Source organism: Coturnix japonica, chromosome 1, assembly GCF_001577835.2.
Source record: "Coturnix japonica isolate 7356 chromosome 1, Coturnix japonica 2.1, whole genome shotgun sequence".
Taxonomy (NCBI): domain Eukaryota; kingdom Metazoa; phylum Chordata; class Aves; order Galliformes; family Phasianidae; genus Coturnix; species Coturnix japonica.
In genome coordinates, this window is record NC_029516.1 from 86,656,744 (window position 1) to 86,672,012 (window position 15,269).

Below are 15,269 nucleotides of genomic sequence, written 5' to 3' on the forward strand. Positions count from 1 at the left end.
TTCAGTTTCCAATCACACTAGAAGGAAAAAAATAAAAAAAAATCATAAACAAACAACAACAACAAAACGATAAACACATACAAAATATACATGAATGTAATAGAATTTCCTTTATATTTATTTCTTTACTTGATACTAGCACTACCAAGCTATGTGTATTCCATCTTGGAATGTATCATTTTAATTACCCATATGTTTTTCCCTTACCTGTTATTATTCTGTCTGAGTTAGTAGTTGTGTGTGCTTGAAATGCTGTGTAGATTAATTTCACTTCTAGAAGCCTTAAATTATTTATACAGTGTGCTAATAATGTTCATTTCCATTGTTCACAGCTCTAGTGTTTCTGATTATGTAGCAGCAGTCTTGTTTTGCTTTAAGTGTTCTCTCTTGATTAACTCTCTAGATAGTTTGTTAATGCCCTATATCCAAATGATGTATATACAAATCCCGATTCTTGCCATGAACATTGAAAAAATTTAGTAAGGTATTTGTTATTGAGGTGTTTTCTTAGATAAGTACGAATACAGTTACCACTTCACTCTTTAAATAAAAGATTCCTCTGAGAGATTAGATAGTTTTCTGTGTTGTACAGCTTTACATTTTTAAATAATGAGGTCTACCTAGACAATGTTCTCACAGTGTTATTCTGAGAACGGAAGTTTGACACAATAATCATTATAAATGTTAATTGCACTGCTTACCTCTGTTTACTAGAAAAGCCACTTTTTTTTTTTTTTTTTTTTCCTTTCTTTCTTTCTTGCTTAATATCAAGGGTTCAAGGGTTCATAGAGTCATAGAATCATAGCATGCTATGGTTGGAAATTACCTCAAAGACTTATTTCTTGCTCCCTGTTGTGGGCAGGGTTGTTACCCACCAGATCACCCTGCCCAGGAACCCATCCAACCTGGCATTGAGAAGCTCCAGGTATAATGCGTCCGCAGCTTCTCTGGGCAGCCTGTTGCAGAGCCTCACCATCCTCTAAGTTAAAAATTTATTCCTGGAATCAAACCTAAATTTCCCCTCTTTTGTTTTAAAGCAATTCCACCTTGTCCTATCACTATTAGATTGTGCAAAAAGTCCATCTCCCTCCTGCCTATTCACTCCCCTAAAGTATTGGAAGGACACAGTGAGGTCTCCCTGGAGTCTTCTCTTTTACAGGCTAAACAAACCCAAATTCCTCCAACCTTTCTTCATAGAAGAGGTGCTCCAGCCTCTTCATGATCCTTCAAGATCACCTTCATGACCCTTCTTTGGACCCACTGCAATAGCTCCACATCTTTCTTGTGCTGGGAGCCCCAGGCCTGAATGCAGTACTCCAGGTGGAGCCTCTCAAGGGCAGAGTAGAGGTGGACAATCACCGCCCTCTTCCTGCTGGCCATCCCTTTTGATGCAGTACAGGATACTGTTGGCCTTCTGGAACACAAGTATGGACTTCTGGCTCATGACTCCCCAAATCCTTCTTTACAGGGCAGCTCTCAATGAGTTCTGCCAGTTTGTATGTGTGCCTGGGATTGTTCCATCCAAGTGGAACACCTTGTTCTTGGCCTTGTTGGACTACATTAGGTTTCCACAGTTTCACTTTTCAAGCTTGCCCAGGTCCCTCTGAATATCATGCCTTATTTCTATTGCATATTAATGCACTTCTCAGCTTGGCATCATCAGCAATCGTGCTGAGGGTAAACTTTATCCTGTTGTCTGTGTCATTGATAAAAATGCTGGAGAGCACCAATATGAAGACTGAGCCCAGGGGGATACCGTTCTCTTTTTAGAGCAGGTTGGTTGATTGAGCACATTTTTGGTTACCATGATTTCCATGACTGTTAAGAACACAAGATAGACCTTTTTCTCAATGAATGTTCAAATTATGCAAAGATATTTGAACTTCTCTAGCTGTGCTATGCATGTACAGCATTTTCTATACTATGTAATTCAATGTACACATTTTATTTCTGAGATATGTATCTCGTTGCTCTATGGGGAACAAGAAACACAACGAATAAATTTTACAGTTTGTGTAAGCATTAGGGCTGCCTGTTTAAAAGCCTTTTCTACAAGAACTGTAGTTCTTCCACCTGAAAGTTCAAGAAAGGTTTTCACTAATCACCAGTGATTGTGAGCTACTGAAAGATGCCAGACAACTTCTTTTAAGCACACAAACAAGAAACCATTTTCTTAAGCAAAGAGAATTTTTCATTTTGTTGCAGATTTTGATATGTAAATGAATGTTGTGACTTTAAAAACTTTTGTTTGATGTCGTGTATCTTCTTATTTCCTGACAAGAGAAGGCTTGCATCGTCTCTCTGTTAGTTTTGTATTTGGGCCAAAATGTGTACTATGTGTACTAAAGAAAACCTATAATATTAATGTAAAACTTGTCCTTTTGGGCCTCCTGACTGGGCAAATAGTGTGTAAATATTGACAGTAGGCATGAAACTCCTCTTATCCCCTAGAAATTTACTGGGCATGCAGGAGAAAGGGCTTGCTCTTATTGAAGGAAGACCATGGTGTGGTTGTTGGAAGAAGTAAGATGATGAAGGACTGAGTTTGTTATAATGGATATGAATTATATGAATCATAATATTTTATTTTTTAGTTTCTGGTGCATGTATATTATGTCTCCAGCTAGTTGCAAGTAGTGCAAACCAACAGAAGTCTATTTATAGAGGGAAACATTTGGCCTGAGAACTGATAACTAATTTGTAGAAATATGAAGGGGGGTTACACATTTTTGGTTTGTTGCTTAACGTCCACTGAAATCTGATGTTCATCTTCTACTGTTTTTCCATCTGCCATCACCAGTGGTTTTCGGTATTGCTTTTTTCTCCCTCTTCACACTGATGTTTCTGAGTGAATTGCTAGAAGATATCAATAGTTTTTATCTTGAAAGCTTTTTGGCTTTACTGGCTTCAGCATCCTGTTTCTTATAAGATTATTAGTATTTGTTTCTTAAAACTGTCCTTAAAAATGTATGAATTCTATTTTTATGCATCTATTGATTAGGTAGAGTCTTGTAATGTTTTTCAAGCTTAGTATGCATACAGAACTTTTTGTGCTTAAGTGTACAAAGAAGAACTAGTCCACTCTACTGACTGAAAATTTAATTATATCGAGAGTTCGCAGATTAGTGAATTAATCTCAGTCTCACACTGTATCATATTTGCTTTTCATCCTTTTATCTTAATGAAAACATGTAGTGTTATGGTTTACTAAGAAATGAACCAAAATATATGGGCTGCTTGGGACTGGTGGGAAATGAATTACCAATGTTGATGGGTTTTTCTAGAGTGCATCGTAATAATCCACCATTCAGATTCGTAATGGCTAAGAAAATCAAGCATAGGAACTTCTGCTAATTGTACCTCAGCTGAATTTTGATCAGGAATTCTGAAATTTCTCAAGTTTCATTATTAGGTGTTAGAAATGGCCTAAACAAGGAAAACAAATCAACCAATGAACAAAAATGTCAGTGGTTAGTGAGGGAAGGGGGGGGAGGAAGTTACTGATAATTTACTATTTTCATTTTTCTAATGAAGGCTAAGAAAATGTCACAATCATGCGCTTTACTTTTGCATGTTATTATGAACTGATGCATTGTATCACATGCCACAATGACCACAGCAGCCCACTGTGCCTTGCAGTGTTATGCAGTTGGGTAGCAATGCATGCCAGCTCCCTTTTTGTAGCTGTTATTAAAGATGTTATCTTTAGCTAGAACACTGAAGTTACGCAACTTAATGTTCCATCTCTGTTAAAATATTAATGAAAACACAGGGATGAAAACAACGAATGTGACCCAATATAAAAGGAAACATTTAATCAAAATGAAAATCTGTGTTAATGAAATCTGGTTGTCTTTATGTGTGTGTGTTCATGCTGAGCATTGCCCTCTGTTTCTTTTTGTTAAGTCCTAGTTAGACTTCTGGCTGCTGTTTCACCACATAGGGTGATCCAAAACTTCATGCCCTCCTTCCTGACAGTTTTAAGGCATACTCTGCTAAACAGGCAATGTTTATCTGATTTTTGCTCAGTAGCATTTATTGCACATTAAATGCTGACATACTGATCAATTGGCATGCTGCCTTTGACTGTCTCATAGGAACTGAAGCCAAAATAAGAGTAGAGGTGCTTTTCTGCATTGTTTTCTTGTCTTTTGCTGTAGTGTATTAATTTCCAAGAGATGAAGTTCAGAGTTCCATCTTGGGAAATTTTGTGATCTCCATTACCATTTTTCATTGTTGTAGACGTGACTATTTGTTATAAAGCTCTAGGTGGAGTTTGAAGCCTTCAGATCTTTGCCTAAATGAGGACCTGTCAGTGTAATTCATGAAGATACATCTGGAGATTTTTCGAATTTTGAACAATAAAAATCATGAGTATATGCTATTGAGCAATGCTTCTTTATTTAGGAAGCAGTATGAATCGTATCTTAGAATATGTCTGAGAGAAAGCAAACATTTTTCTGTACCTTCGGGATCCAACTCAAGGCAGTTAATTGAAATAGATGAAGACCATATTTCTCTGTGACTTCTGTGTAAGGCTGCCTGCCATATTTCCCATAGGTGTTTTCCTGGAATGTTTTTTAAAATCAGTACAATTAAGGAGATCATAATTTGAAAAGTATATCATATTTGGCCCAAATGCAATTTTGAAAAAGTGTACCAGCTCTCACTGCTGTCCATTGAAATGTTTTGGAAGGTGAAGAAACAGGATAATTTTACTGTAAGAATGACACATGCATGCATTTGGGCATGTGGAGTATAAGTAATAAAATCCTACTATATAATTAAGATATAGCTTTTTTTTTTTTTTTTTTTTTTTTTTCAACAGCTTTAACAGCATAATGGGATTCTTTTCATGGAAACAGAGCCTTTCCAAAGAACTTTGTTTGTGGTGTGTCTGCTTAGACAGGGATTTTCCAGCTTAGAAACCATGGGAAGAGAGACACTTTCTCAAATCTCAAGCCAGCATAGTTGTGGCAGCACCACCTTTTCAATCAATCGCACTCTGGTTCAATTGACCCGTGGCATATATCAGAGCTTTAAGCTCTCACTGAAAACTGCTTCTCACAGTTTTCTCACTGCTTGCTACCTTGTTGTCCTTGTCACCTGTGTTCCTTTATTTTTCTCATTGGAATCATAAATAACAGAATCATAGAACCCTTAGAGTTGGAAAGGACCTCTGAAGGCTGTCTAGTCCAACTCCCCTGCAATGAACAGGGACATGCACAGCTGAATCTGATTGCTTGGGGCTTTATCCAGCCTCACCTTCAGGCCTGGACATCAGCCATGTCACTGAGCAAACTGTTCCAGTGCCTCATCACCCTCACTGTAAAATATGTTTTCCTTAAATTTAACCTATATCTATCCTCTTTGAGCTTGAAACCATTTCACATTGTTCTGTCACCACAGACCCTGCTAAAGGAGTCTGTCCTCTCTTTCCTGTAGCTCCCCTTTAGATACTGAAAGGCCACTATCAGGTCTCTTTGCAGCCTTCTCTTTTCCAGGCTGAACAGCCCCACTTCTCTCAGCCTGTCCTCATGGGAGAGGTGTTCGATCTCTTCCATAATTTTTATGGCCCTCCTCTGGAAGTACTTCAAAAGACATGTGTCTCTCTTGTACTGAGGACTCCACATCTGGATGCAGTACTCCAGGTGAGGCCTCCCCAGGGCAGAGCAGATGGTCAGGATCACCTCCCTTGACCTGCTGGTCACTCTTCTTTTGATGCAGCCCTGGGTACTGGACTGGCTGAGCTCAGTCCTTTCCTCCCCCAGCTTGAATTGGTAGTGGGGTTACCCTCGACCCAGGTGCAAGACCTTGCATTTGGATTTGTTGAACCTCTTGAGGTTCTCATGGGCCTACTGCTCAAGGCTGTCTGGGTCCCTCTGGATGGCATCCTGCCCCTCTGGTGTGCTGACTGTACTGTACAGCCTGGTGTCATTAAAAAAAAAAAAAAAAAAAAGAAAAAGAAAACAAAAAACACTCACCAGGATGCTAGTCTTCTCAGCCTTTCTTCCTCATCTTTTGGTCTTGATATCTCTTTTAGTTTACCTCTCTATGCTCTCATTTGCAGAGCCAAGAAAGGTCTCAGTTCAACCTGTTAATCTAATTCTTCCTTTTTTTATAGTATGCTTTAGAGGAAAGCTGGTGCTAACCATTCAGACTAGATATTAGAACCTTGAGTTGGTGTACACAGCAGAAAAGCTTTATTTACAGAATATACCCATATTTAGAGATGTAAACTACTCTTTGCCCAGGAAAATCTAAGCTGTGATCTCCCAAAGACAGTTCTTATGTGAACTGTGTCTAAAACCCATTGGTTTATATCCATGAGTTTGGAAATCTGCTGTTAGTCATGATAAAAATATTATCTGTTACGAAAATGATTCAAATTATGAAAAACAAAACAAAACAAAACCTAATTATTTAGCACGTGTAAAGGGGACCTGTCTCAGCAATCTGTACAAATGAATCTGTTCTTCCACGAGATAAATTCTGAATTAAAGATAGTAAATGACTTATTCTAGATCATAATATGTGGAAGATTGTGAGATGAATCACATTTTGTACACAATCAAGTTAATAATTAGGTCCATTCTCCATATCTATTTTCAGTTTTTGATCAACCTAAGGGATATTCTCAGAGCCGGATGCCTGAGGCACTGCAGATACTTCAGTGTTTAATTAGGATTCCCAGTGCTACAGTGTGTTCTCTTAGGTTGTCACTTTCTCATCTCACAGGAGTTAAAGTTACTGTTTATGTGACTTCTCAGATTTGGCCATTTAACTGATACCCAATTCATCATCCACTTAGTTTACTCTTTCCTATTCACGTGCAGAGGTGCTGGTACAGGATGATATCTATCTTGCCCAGTGGCAACACTTAAGTCCACGTCTCCAACTATTGAAATAAAATCATAGTAATTGTGGGGTGTTTTTTTCCTACATTTTTATAACCGCCATCTATAATTTTCAACCAATGAGTTGAAAAGACTGAATGAAAAAAATAAAAGGCTGTAAATATAATATATTCAAACATCTGCATTTGGTATGTCTTTTGCCAAACACCTCAACATTTAAATACTTATGCAGTGTAGCATTTTGCTTGATTCACTGTTGTATTTGTCATCAGCACCTTTAAAAATATGTGATCCAGTAGGTGAAGAACTCCACGATTTCTTTCTGCATTAATGGATTAGAAGCATGCAGGTGTTACATCTGCTAGCTTGTATTGCTGAATATAATGGGGAGTGACACTTTTTCTGGAGAAAGTAGCTATTAACCTTCAGTGTATATTAAGATGCCGTTTTTATGGTTCTGTATTAAAAAAACTATCAGTCAAAAACATTGCTCTTTGGAGAGAATACATTCTAAAACATCTTAAAGGTTACTGTGACTGAAAGAGCATTTTGTAAATATTTTTAAAATGTGATCAAGCTTTCAAGTCTCTGGGGAGGTTGTTGCTATTTCATAGATCCAACACCTGTGTATAACTCAGCTGGTTGTGCATTGGATTGGTATCAAAAAACCTTTCTGTGTTTCCTGATTGTGGCAATCGCCGGTGATCCTTACTGGTGTCATTAGCCAGACATTACTAATAATGTTAATTCTAAATTCTATAACTTTATAATGTGTTCTTTCAGGAACTTAATACCCCTCCCTGATACTGTTAATTTGTTATCATTCCTACAACAGAATTTACTTTTTTTTACTGGATTCAGTAAAGTCTTTACTGGATTTGCATTTTCAATGAAAAAAAAAGCAAATTGCCTTTGCCTGAAATTCTGCTTTGCTATACTAAGCACACGGAACGAGAGTTTCTTGAACTTCTCTTCCAGTAATTATTGAAGTGATTCTACGTGCATCATTCAGTCTTCAATACATGTATTAATTTATTTTCATTTATTCAAGTCTATATTGTTGTTTACTTCTCACATTTCTTCAATTATTGGTAGCATGCATTGTAAGATTCAGATTGCACATCATGATATAGCTTATAGGTACAAGGCTGTATTTCCTACTTTACTGGGATCTCAAAAAAAAAAAAAGAAGTTATATATTTTAAAACAGCTCAGTACTTGGAGGAACAGTGATTTTGGATATCTCTGTTTTGAGGACAAAGAGGTGCTGTTATCTCCATTAGAAAGATTATGGGTGATGTTATCAGCACTTATGCATATAAATACAATTGAATACTAAGCACAAAAAAATACCATCACTTGATCTTAAAATAATTCAGGGTTTAGCAAGGTTTACAAAATGACAGAGTTCAAAGCAGAGCTCGACAATGCTGCATGAAAGCTTTGAGTCTGTTGTCATAGATGCATGGCTCAAGATTCAGAATTGGTCAGTACTGTCATGATGTTAAGTGATGATCATCAGTTATGATCAGTCTCTTTAGTACGAGCAGTCTCTTATATCTGGAAACCTATTTAAAGTGAATTCTCTACCTGATTCGAGGAAGTCCTGTCTCATAGGAAGAGCTGACTGTGTGAGAGTGTTCAACTGTGAGGTGCAGTGTTTCAGTAGTTTTGAAGTTCAGAGGAGGCGTAAGGAAGGTTAGAGATCTAGATAGTGAACTGATTGCTATCTGCTTGCCTTCAGAAGGCTTTTTAGTCCAAGTGACAAAGGTGTAATAGGATCCAGTAGCTGAGGTCAAAACGCTTCAAGGTAGGAATCTGATGGGAAGAGAAAATGAAAGATGAAAGAACTGGCCAGGCTGTGAAAGGAAGTGACTCCCTGCCTGTCAGAGTCTTTATAAGAGGGTAGACATCTTTAAAAACATTCAGTATCTTAGTGGTTTATACAATTACTGCATAAAATAATTGTTTGTTTTATGTGAGTGTTGTTGTAAGATGATCATAGTAGTGTTTTCTGACTATAGCCATGCGTCTACTATTCCATTTTAATGGCTGTACAATGGAGATAAAATCAAGGGATTACTATCTGTTTTTTAATGTCTTCAGAAGGGAAAATAATTTAAATAATTGTCTTCAGAAAATAATGTTGCTCACTTCTAAATGATCAAATTTTCTTGATAACATTTGTAGAGAGTTTAATAGGGTCTAAAATACTCTCTGGTAACACAGTGGTCTTAAATCTGAATAAATGTAGTTCATATTATTTTTTAACTGAGGTGCAAAAATGCTTTCCTATTGCTGGAATAAATGTATTAAAAATAATATTTTGACATCAATATAAATTTCATACCAGCAGTCTTTAGAAAAGTTGGTATAGTTTAGGGTAATGCTGAAGATAGTTGAGGTCTGGTTATTTTCTGAAGCAATGCAAGGAATGATCATTCCTTCTACTTATTTCACTTTCCCAGTCTTTTACCCCATTTTTGAGGCACGGTCCACCATGCAAAGAAACATGTAAATGATCTTCATGCTGAAGGAGTGATAACTGTTGGTAACCCTTTTATTATATTTTAGTGAGAAATACCATCTCAGTGTTCTCTGATCACATGTCCAACAACCAGCCTGGTGAGGTTGCGTAGTTTGGCAGTGACAGTGCAGGAGAGTTAGCAGAAAACACATCTGGATGATCACAGTAGAACAGTAAGAATGGATTAAGGTTTCCTTAATCTGATATGTAAGTGCACCCCAAACATCTACATTTCCCTCTCTTCCTGTATTCATCAGGTGACCAAGGCTGTAATAATTTGGTTGATTAGGAATGCTAAATATATTTAGATGTATTTCTTTGAACTGCAACCAGTATGAAGTGTCTAGCCAGTCTGACTACTATAGACCTATAGTAAAATTTTTCAGTAGATTTTCTTATCTGAAGTTCTTAAATTATACCTCTGTAAAGGAGTATGTGTCCCTGGTATGTACTGGGAATTAGCATATTGCTTAGAAATGCTCTTTTTCTTTTCCACTTACTGACTAGAGAAATCTGGCTGGTTTCTTTTTCTTGTGTATTTTTATGTTTTTCTTTGTTGTCTTTGAAATAGATCACAGTTATTTGATGATGAAATTCAACAATAGCATTCATTAAATACTTACAGTGAGTATATGCAAAGCAATAATCAACCAAGCATTGAGCTACAAACATGTCATATGGATTTTATTTTATTATTATTATTATTATTATTATTATTGTGCATATCAAGTCAAGATTATATACTAGATATATAGGTATGCTTCTTACTGAGGTCCATTACAAGAGAAGAAAAAATCCCATTGATGTTTGGGTAAATTCCCCAGAACACAGTGCTTTCTCTCATAATATTATGACAGGCACCCAGTGACCAAGGTGTGAAAAATATAGCCAGTGCAGTAGGAAAACTGTGGCCATCTGGGTGCTAACAGCATGGTTTGGAACTTTCAATAATAGTTGTATAGGTATTAGTGAGTAGTAGTACAAGTGACATGTAGCTGTTTATAAATAGAAAATACACATTTCTTTCCCTGCCTTCATAGAGTTTCTATTCCAATTGCTGACAGTTTAGAAAATTTTCTTTGAAGTAAAACCTTGAAATACAGTTACTGTTTCACCCAGTAATGACTCCAAACTCTTTTTCTTAGAAACCAAAGAAAAACTTAAGTAAAAAAAAAAAAAACACAAAACACTGGATACTGCATTTTGAAAAACACTGTTTATGGTTTGTACTAAAAATAATGCCTCTACTCATGTTGCTTGTCAATAAAAATATATCCTCAAGTGATTGCTAGTTCCTTTCTGCTCTGGGAAGGATCCTCTAGGGAAAGTGTAATTGCTTTATTGATTGAATAGTACAAGGTTTTAAATAGCTGTATGAGTTGTTGACTTTTATGTGAAGTTACAAAAGTTTCTCTTCAACCTGATTAATTCTGCAAGCAGAGCATGAAAGTGTTTCTGCACAAGCACAGAGTTCACACGACAAGATCACAAAGTCATTCAGCTTTGCAAGGCTCATTGCCTTGTCCTAGCTGTGCTGTGGTCATACTTACAGTTTTCTATATCAGGGAAAATAAATATATAAATAAATACATAAAAAAGAAAGAAAGGGAGTAAAATGGTAAAATGTTAGAAAACCTTACCCATGGTGTCAGAAATGTGGATTTTTGTATATGAAGATTTTACATTAAATAGGAAAAACAAAGCCACAGCCATACTTTTACCTGCTTTCAATCCAACTGCATGTAGAAAAACATGTATGTGGTGCAATTTGGCCTTTCCGCCACTGAAAGCATATGCTGTACTGGATTACAAACTACACTTCTAGTGTATCTTTGAAAGGAAATATATTCTCAGCTTACAGTGAACTTGACTCTGAAGAGAAAAAAATGATGATGATTATTTTTTGCAGTTAGTGAGGGAAATTTATAACTTATGTAAGATTGCCAAGGCCTGAGGAAAATAAAATAACAAATATGTGGGGGAAAAACAAAAAGAGTACCACAAAAAAACAGCTAATATCTACTTTACAGCTGCAAAAATAACTGTCTGTGGAGTAATCTCTAGTAGATTACATTTGGTTAGCATTTTTTTATGTAATGTTAGAGCCAAAAGAAAATCATGGTTAAGTGGAAAAAATATACATATTTCCCTGTGTATATGGCCTGGACCTTTGATGTTCTCCTAAAGCATTCTTTTATGGGTTCGTTAATTTGTGAAAGGTATTCCTTTACAGGCAAGGTACTACGGTTGTAAACCTGATCTAAGAAAAACAAGTGCAGAAATTACTGAAGTAATTCGTTTTTGTTATGCAAGTACTGGACTTCTTTGTTGCTTTAAAGGTGCTAAAAGCCATCTGAGGAGCTATCTGATAGGATTCCCTTTGAGATTTATGAGGTCTCTCAGACTTGAAAAGCACTAAGGTTCCTTGAGATCACTTGATTATTTAAAGCAAACAAACAAACAACAACGACCAAAAAAAAAAAAAAAAGTAATAAGGTCACTTATATTTATATTTCTCTTAAGTTTATCTGGGTGATGCAATCCTCAACAAGAATAGTTTCTTACCCGCAGTTAAGCCAACCCTTTTACTGAGTTGGAATAAAACTGTTGTGTAGCAAATAAACCTTGTACTTCTGTGTTTAGTTATTGGAAACTGGGCATTTGGTATTGAGTAACTTGATGCAATTTCAGTTTCAATTTCTTTTATGTTTTTTACTTTGGAGATTTAAAAAAAAAAAAAAAAAAAAAAAACTCCCTTTCTGAAAACATATTTCATCTAAAGGTAACCTGGATCAGGTTTGTTGTTATTGTTGCTGAAAACATCATCAGTGTTTTCTAATCCCCGGAAAGAAAATATCCATGTTACTTCCTTTTTGTAGGGAGAGATGCTTTGTTCTTAAGTGGAGCATGCTTTCTCATGTTTCTGCACACCAAACAAAAGCTTCATTTTGTTTTGTTTTGTTTTGTTTTGAGTATTTGTTTATAAATGATGTTTCTTGGCCAGATCTATTTGAGACAACATAACATGTTCATCAAACAGCAAGGAGGTCTCATCCAACCTAATTTTCTCATAACTTCTTCTGTATTACTTTGTACTGTTAAAATGGTGGATCTGTTTTATCCCTGACTACCCCCTTGAAGGGCATAAGTATCTTCTAGTTCCAGGACATTAAAAAGTTTAATTTTTAGATTGAAGCTTCTGAAGTCTGAGTGCTTCAGAATGGAAGAGGATTGCTGACTTCAAATGATGAATTTACAGCATACTTCTGTCTTCGTGGTGCGAAAGTGTTTTTTACTGCATCCAGAAATTATATCCTGTTTCTAGAACAGTGGTATAATATTTGGTATTAATTGCTTTTGGTTCCCACCCACATTTCTGTTACCAGTCTTGAACTGTTGTATATTTTGTGATTAATCAAGCTATACACATATACCTGTGATTATAGCCATGGAATTATGGGGTATGAGGGCATAAGATAGGCATATTTGAGGAACTTAATAATTAAAATAGTCCTCCTGACAGCATTATTTGCCAAAAATCTCCCCAAGCAGACTCAAAGAACTATTATTCCTTTGTGTGCTTCAGCTTCATTTTAGATTATTTAGCACTGCAGAAAGTAGGTGTGAGATTTCCCTCTCTTCTAAGTTATGTGGCCCATTGGCCCTTAGACCCTTTTACAGGATCTATATGGCATGGAAGACCTTTAAGGGAGAAACAGTTTGATGACAAGGCCATACCTCTACCTCTATAAGCACACAAACATTCCAGTAAGACATAGTTTCAGCTGGGATGGAATTGTTTTCTTCAGAATGTCTGGTGTGATATTTTGGTTCTGGGGAAAAACAGTGTTGATAACACAGCACTGTTAATAGTTTCTGCTAAGCAATGTTTTACAGAACAAAGAACCCAGCAGTTCAATCTAAGGAGCTGGGAGGGGACAGAATTAGGACAGCTGATTTCAAGTGGCCAAAGGAATATTCCATATCATGTAATATCATTTGGAAGGAGTTTTGAAGGGAGTGGGAGTTCATCTTGCTCTCTTCCACTCACCAAGGAGGTAGCAGGACATCCCATGATGAGCAATTGCTTGTGCATCACCTGTTATATACATGCATATGCATGTGTGTTGATATGTTGATAGTCATAACTATTATCTTTTTCCTTTTCTCTGTCTTAGTAATTAGTTTTATCTCAACCCCCAATTTCTGCTTTAAAAAATAAATAAATAAATAAATCTTTTAATTCTCTTTCCCTTCTCACTGTGAAGGGAGTAATTGGGTGAAAGACTGCTTAGTGCTGAGCCACCTGCTCAGTTAAACCACAGCAGCTTAGATGCATCACTAACAACCAAGTCAGTCTTCAGTAATGTATGCCCAAATGTCTGTGGTCAGTGGCTCAGGGGACATATTCTTTGCTACAGATTCTCTGCACTGTACAGTGTTAACACAAAATCGATGTGGATAGCAGGAGTGATGGATAGTTTTGTCAAAATCATAGGAGTCTTTTGGTAGTAATGTAATATTTTTCTTACTATGTCCTTTGTTCAGGGTGGATGGAGTAACAGTAGTGGAGAGGTCTAGACTGTTATATTTGTTATAATTTGAGTCATTTATTTTTAGATTAAACCTGTTGTCACTTAGTTGGCAAGGCTTAGGAATACCATTATTCTGTTAAACTGGGTCTTGATGTAATGGTCTGATGAACACAGTATGATTTTTGTTCTTCTCCTAAGAAGAAAAATAATCCCACAGATATTGACAACATTCATAGTAAATGAGTGCATAGAGCATGGGTTGCCTAGGCTTGGCCAAATGAGAAGAAAGAGCAAATTTTAGTAATGAAGCCAAAATAAAAAATGTTTCCCTCTGTTAAAAGACTGAGTCCTTCCAAATAAGGATGTGGTCCTGGATCAGACTGAAGGATGACTCCCATGTATCAGGAAACAATTATTGTTTTGTTGTTTTGATTTGTTTTCTCTAAAAGACAGAAACCAAATTGTAAAAATGTTTGCCCACTTATAGTGTCTCCTAAAAACTAGAAAGTAGCTAGGATATTCAGCTAGCCATAAATTTAGGGTGCACTTTTTAACCCTAAACCTTTGACTAACTGTCTAACTGAGCAGAAAACATTTTTTCTTCTTCAGATGTGATAAGTATTTTCTCATGAGGCAGAAACTATGTCAGGTAAAAGTGAGGCAGCTGTTCCCTGCAGGCAGTCAATCTTATGTCTGTGTCAGCCTTTTTCCTCTGTCAGAGGCAGTTGTATGTGGTTTTTCTCTGTTATAATTTGGTGGCACTAGAGACAGTCCTCGGATGGTGGATGAAATTCATGAACTGAGCTCTTCAGTAGTATAAATAAAAATGACAACAGGAAGCACTAAGAACCAAAACATTTTGCTGTCTAGTTGGTGTACTGCTGGGTAATTTTTTTACCTTATTTCCTTCATTCTTTCAGTTCTACGGGATGACTTCAGACAAAATCCATCGGATGTCATGGTAGCTGTAGGCGAACCTGCTGTGATGGAATGTCAGCCCCCAAGAGGTCACCCAGAACCCACTATATCATGGAAAAAAGATGGGACTCCTCTAGATGACAAAGATGAGAGAATTACAGTAAGTATAAGAAGGGTATTGTGTAACTCGATGGGTAAAGTCAGCTAATCTAAAACTATTCATCTCTTGAGCATGTGGGTGTCCAGCCATGATACACTTTCCAGGTTTAGTCCTTTCTTGCCTAAAAGGCAAAGTTAGGTGTGTTCAGCTTGGAATGTATTCTCTAGTCTCTCATACTACTTCATCGTACACTGTGCATTTGTTTGTTAAAAACGACCACACAAATCTTGGGTTCTTCTCTTCCTTAAAGAATTTATAAGCTTATACATATA

At 36.6% G+C, this 15,269-nt stretch overlaps 1 protein-coding gene across 8 annotated transcripts in view; it reads left to right on the forward strand.

The window, feature by feature from the left end:
* Nucleotides 1-15,269, forward strand: part of ROBO1 (roundabout guidance receptor 1) — a 688,445-nt gene that overhangs the window by 557,542 nt on the left and 115,634 nt on the right. For all 8 annotated transcript variants that reach the window (XM_015880144.2, XM_015880189.2, XM_015880164.2 and 5 more), the window contains one exon: nucleotides 14,840-14,997. In XM_015880144.2, coding sequence (XP_015735630.1) covers nucleotides 14,840-14,997 — 158 coding nt within the window. The remainder of the gene's footprint in view (nucleotides 1-14,839; nucleotides 14,998-15,269) is intronic.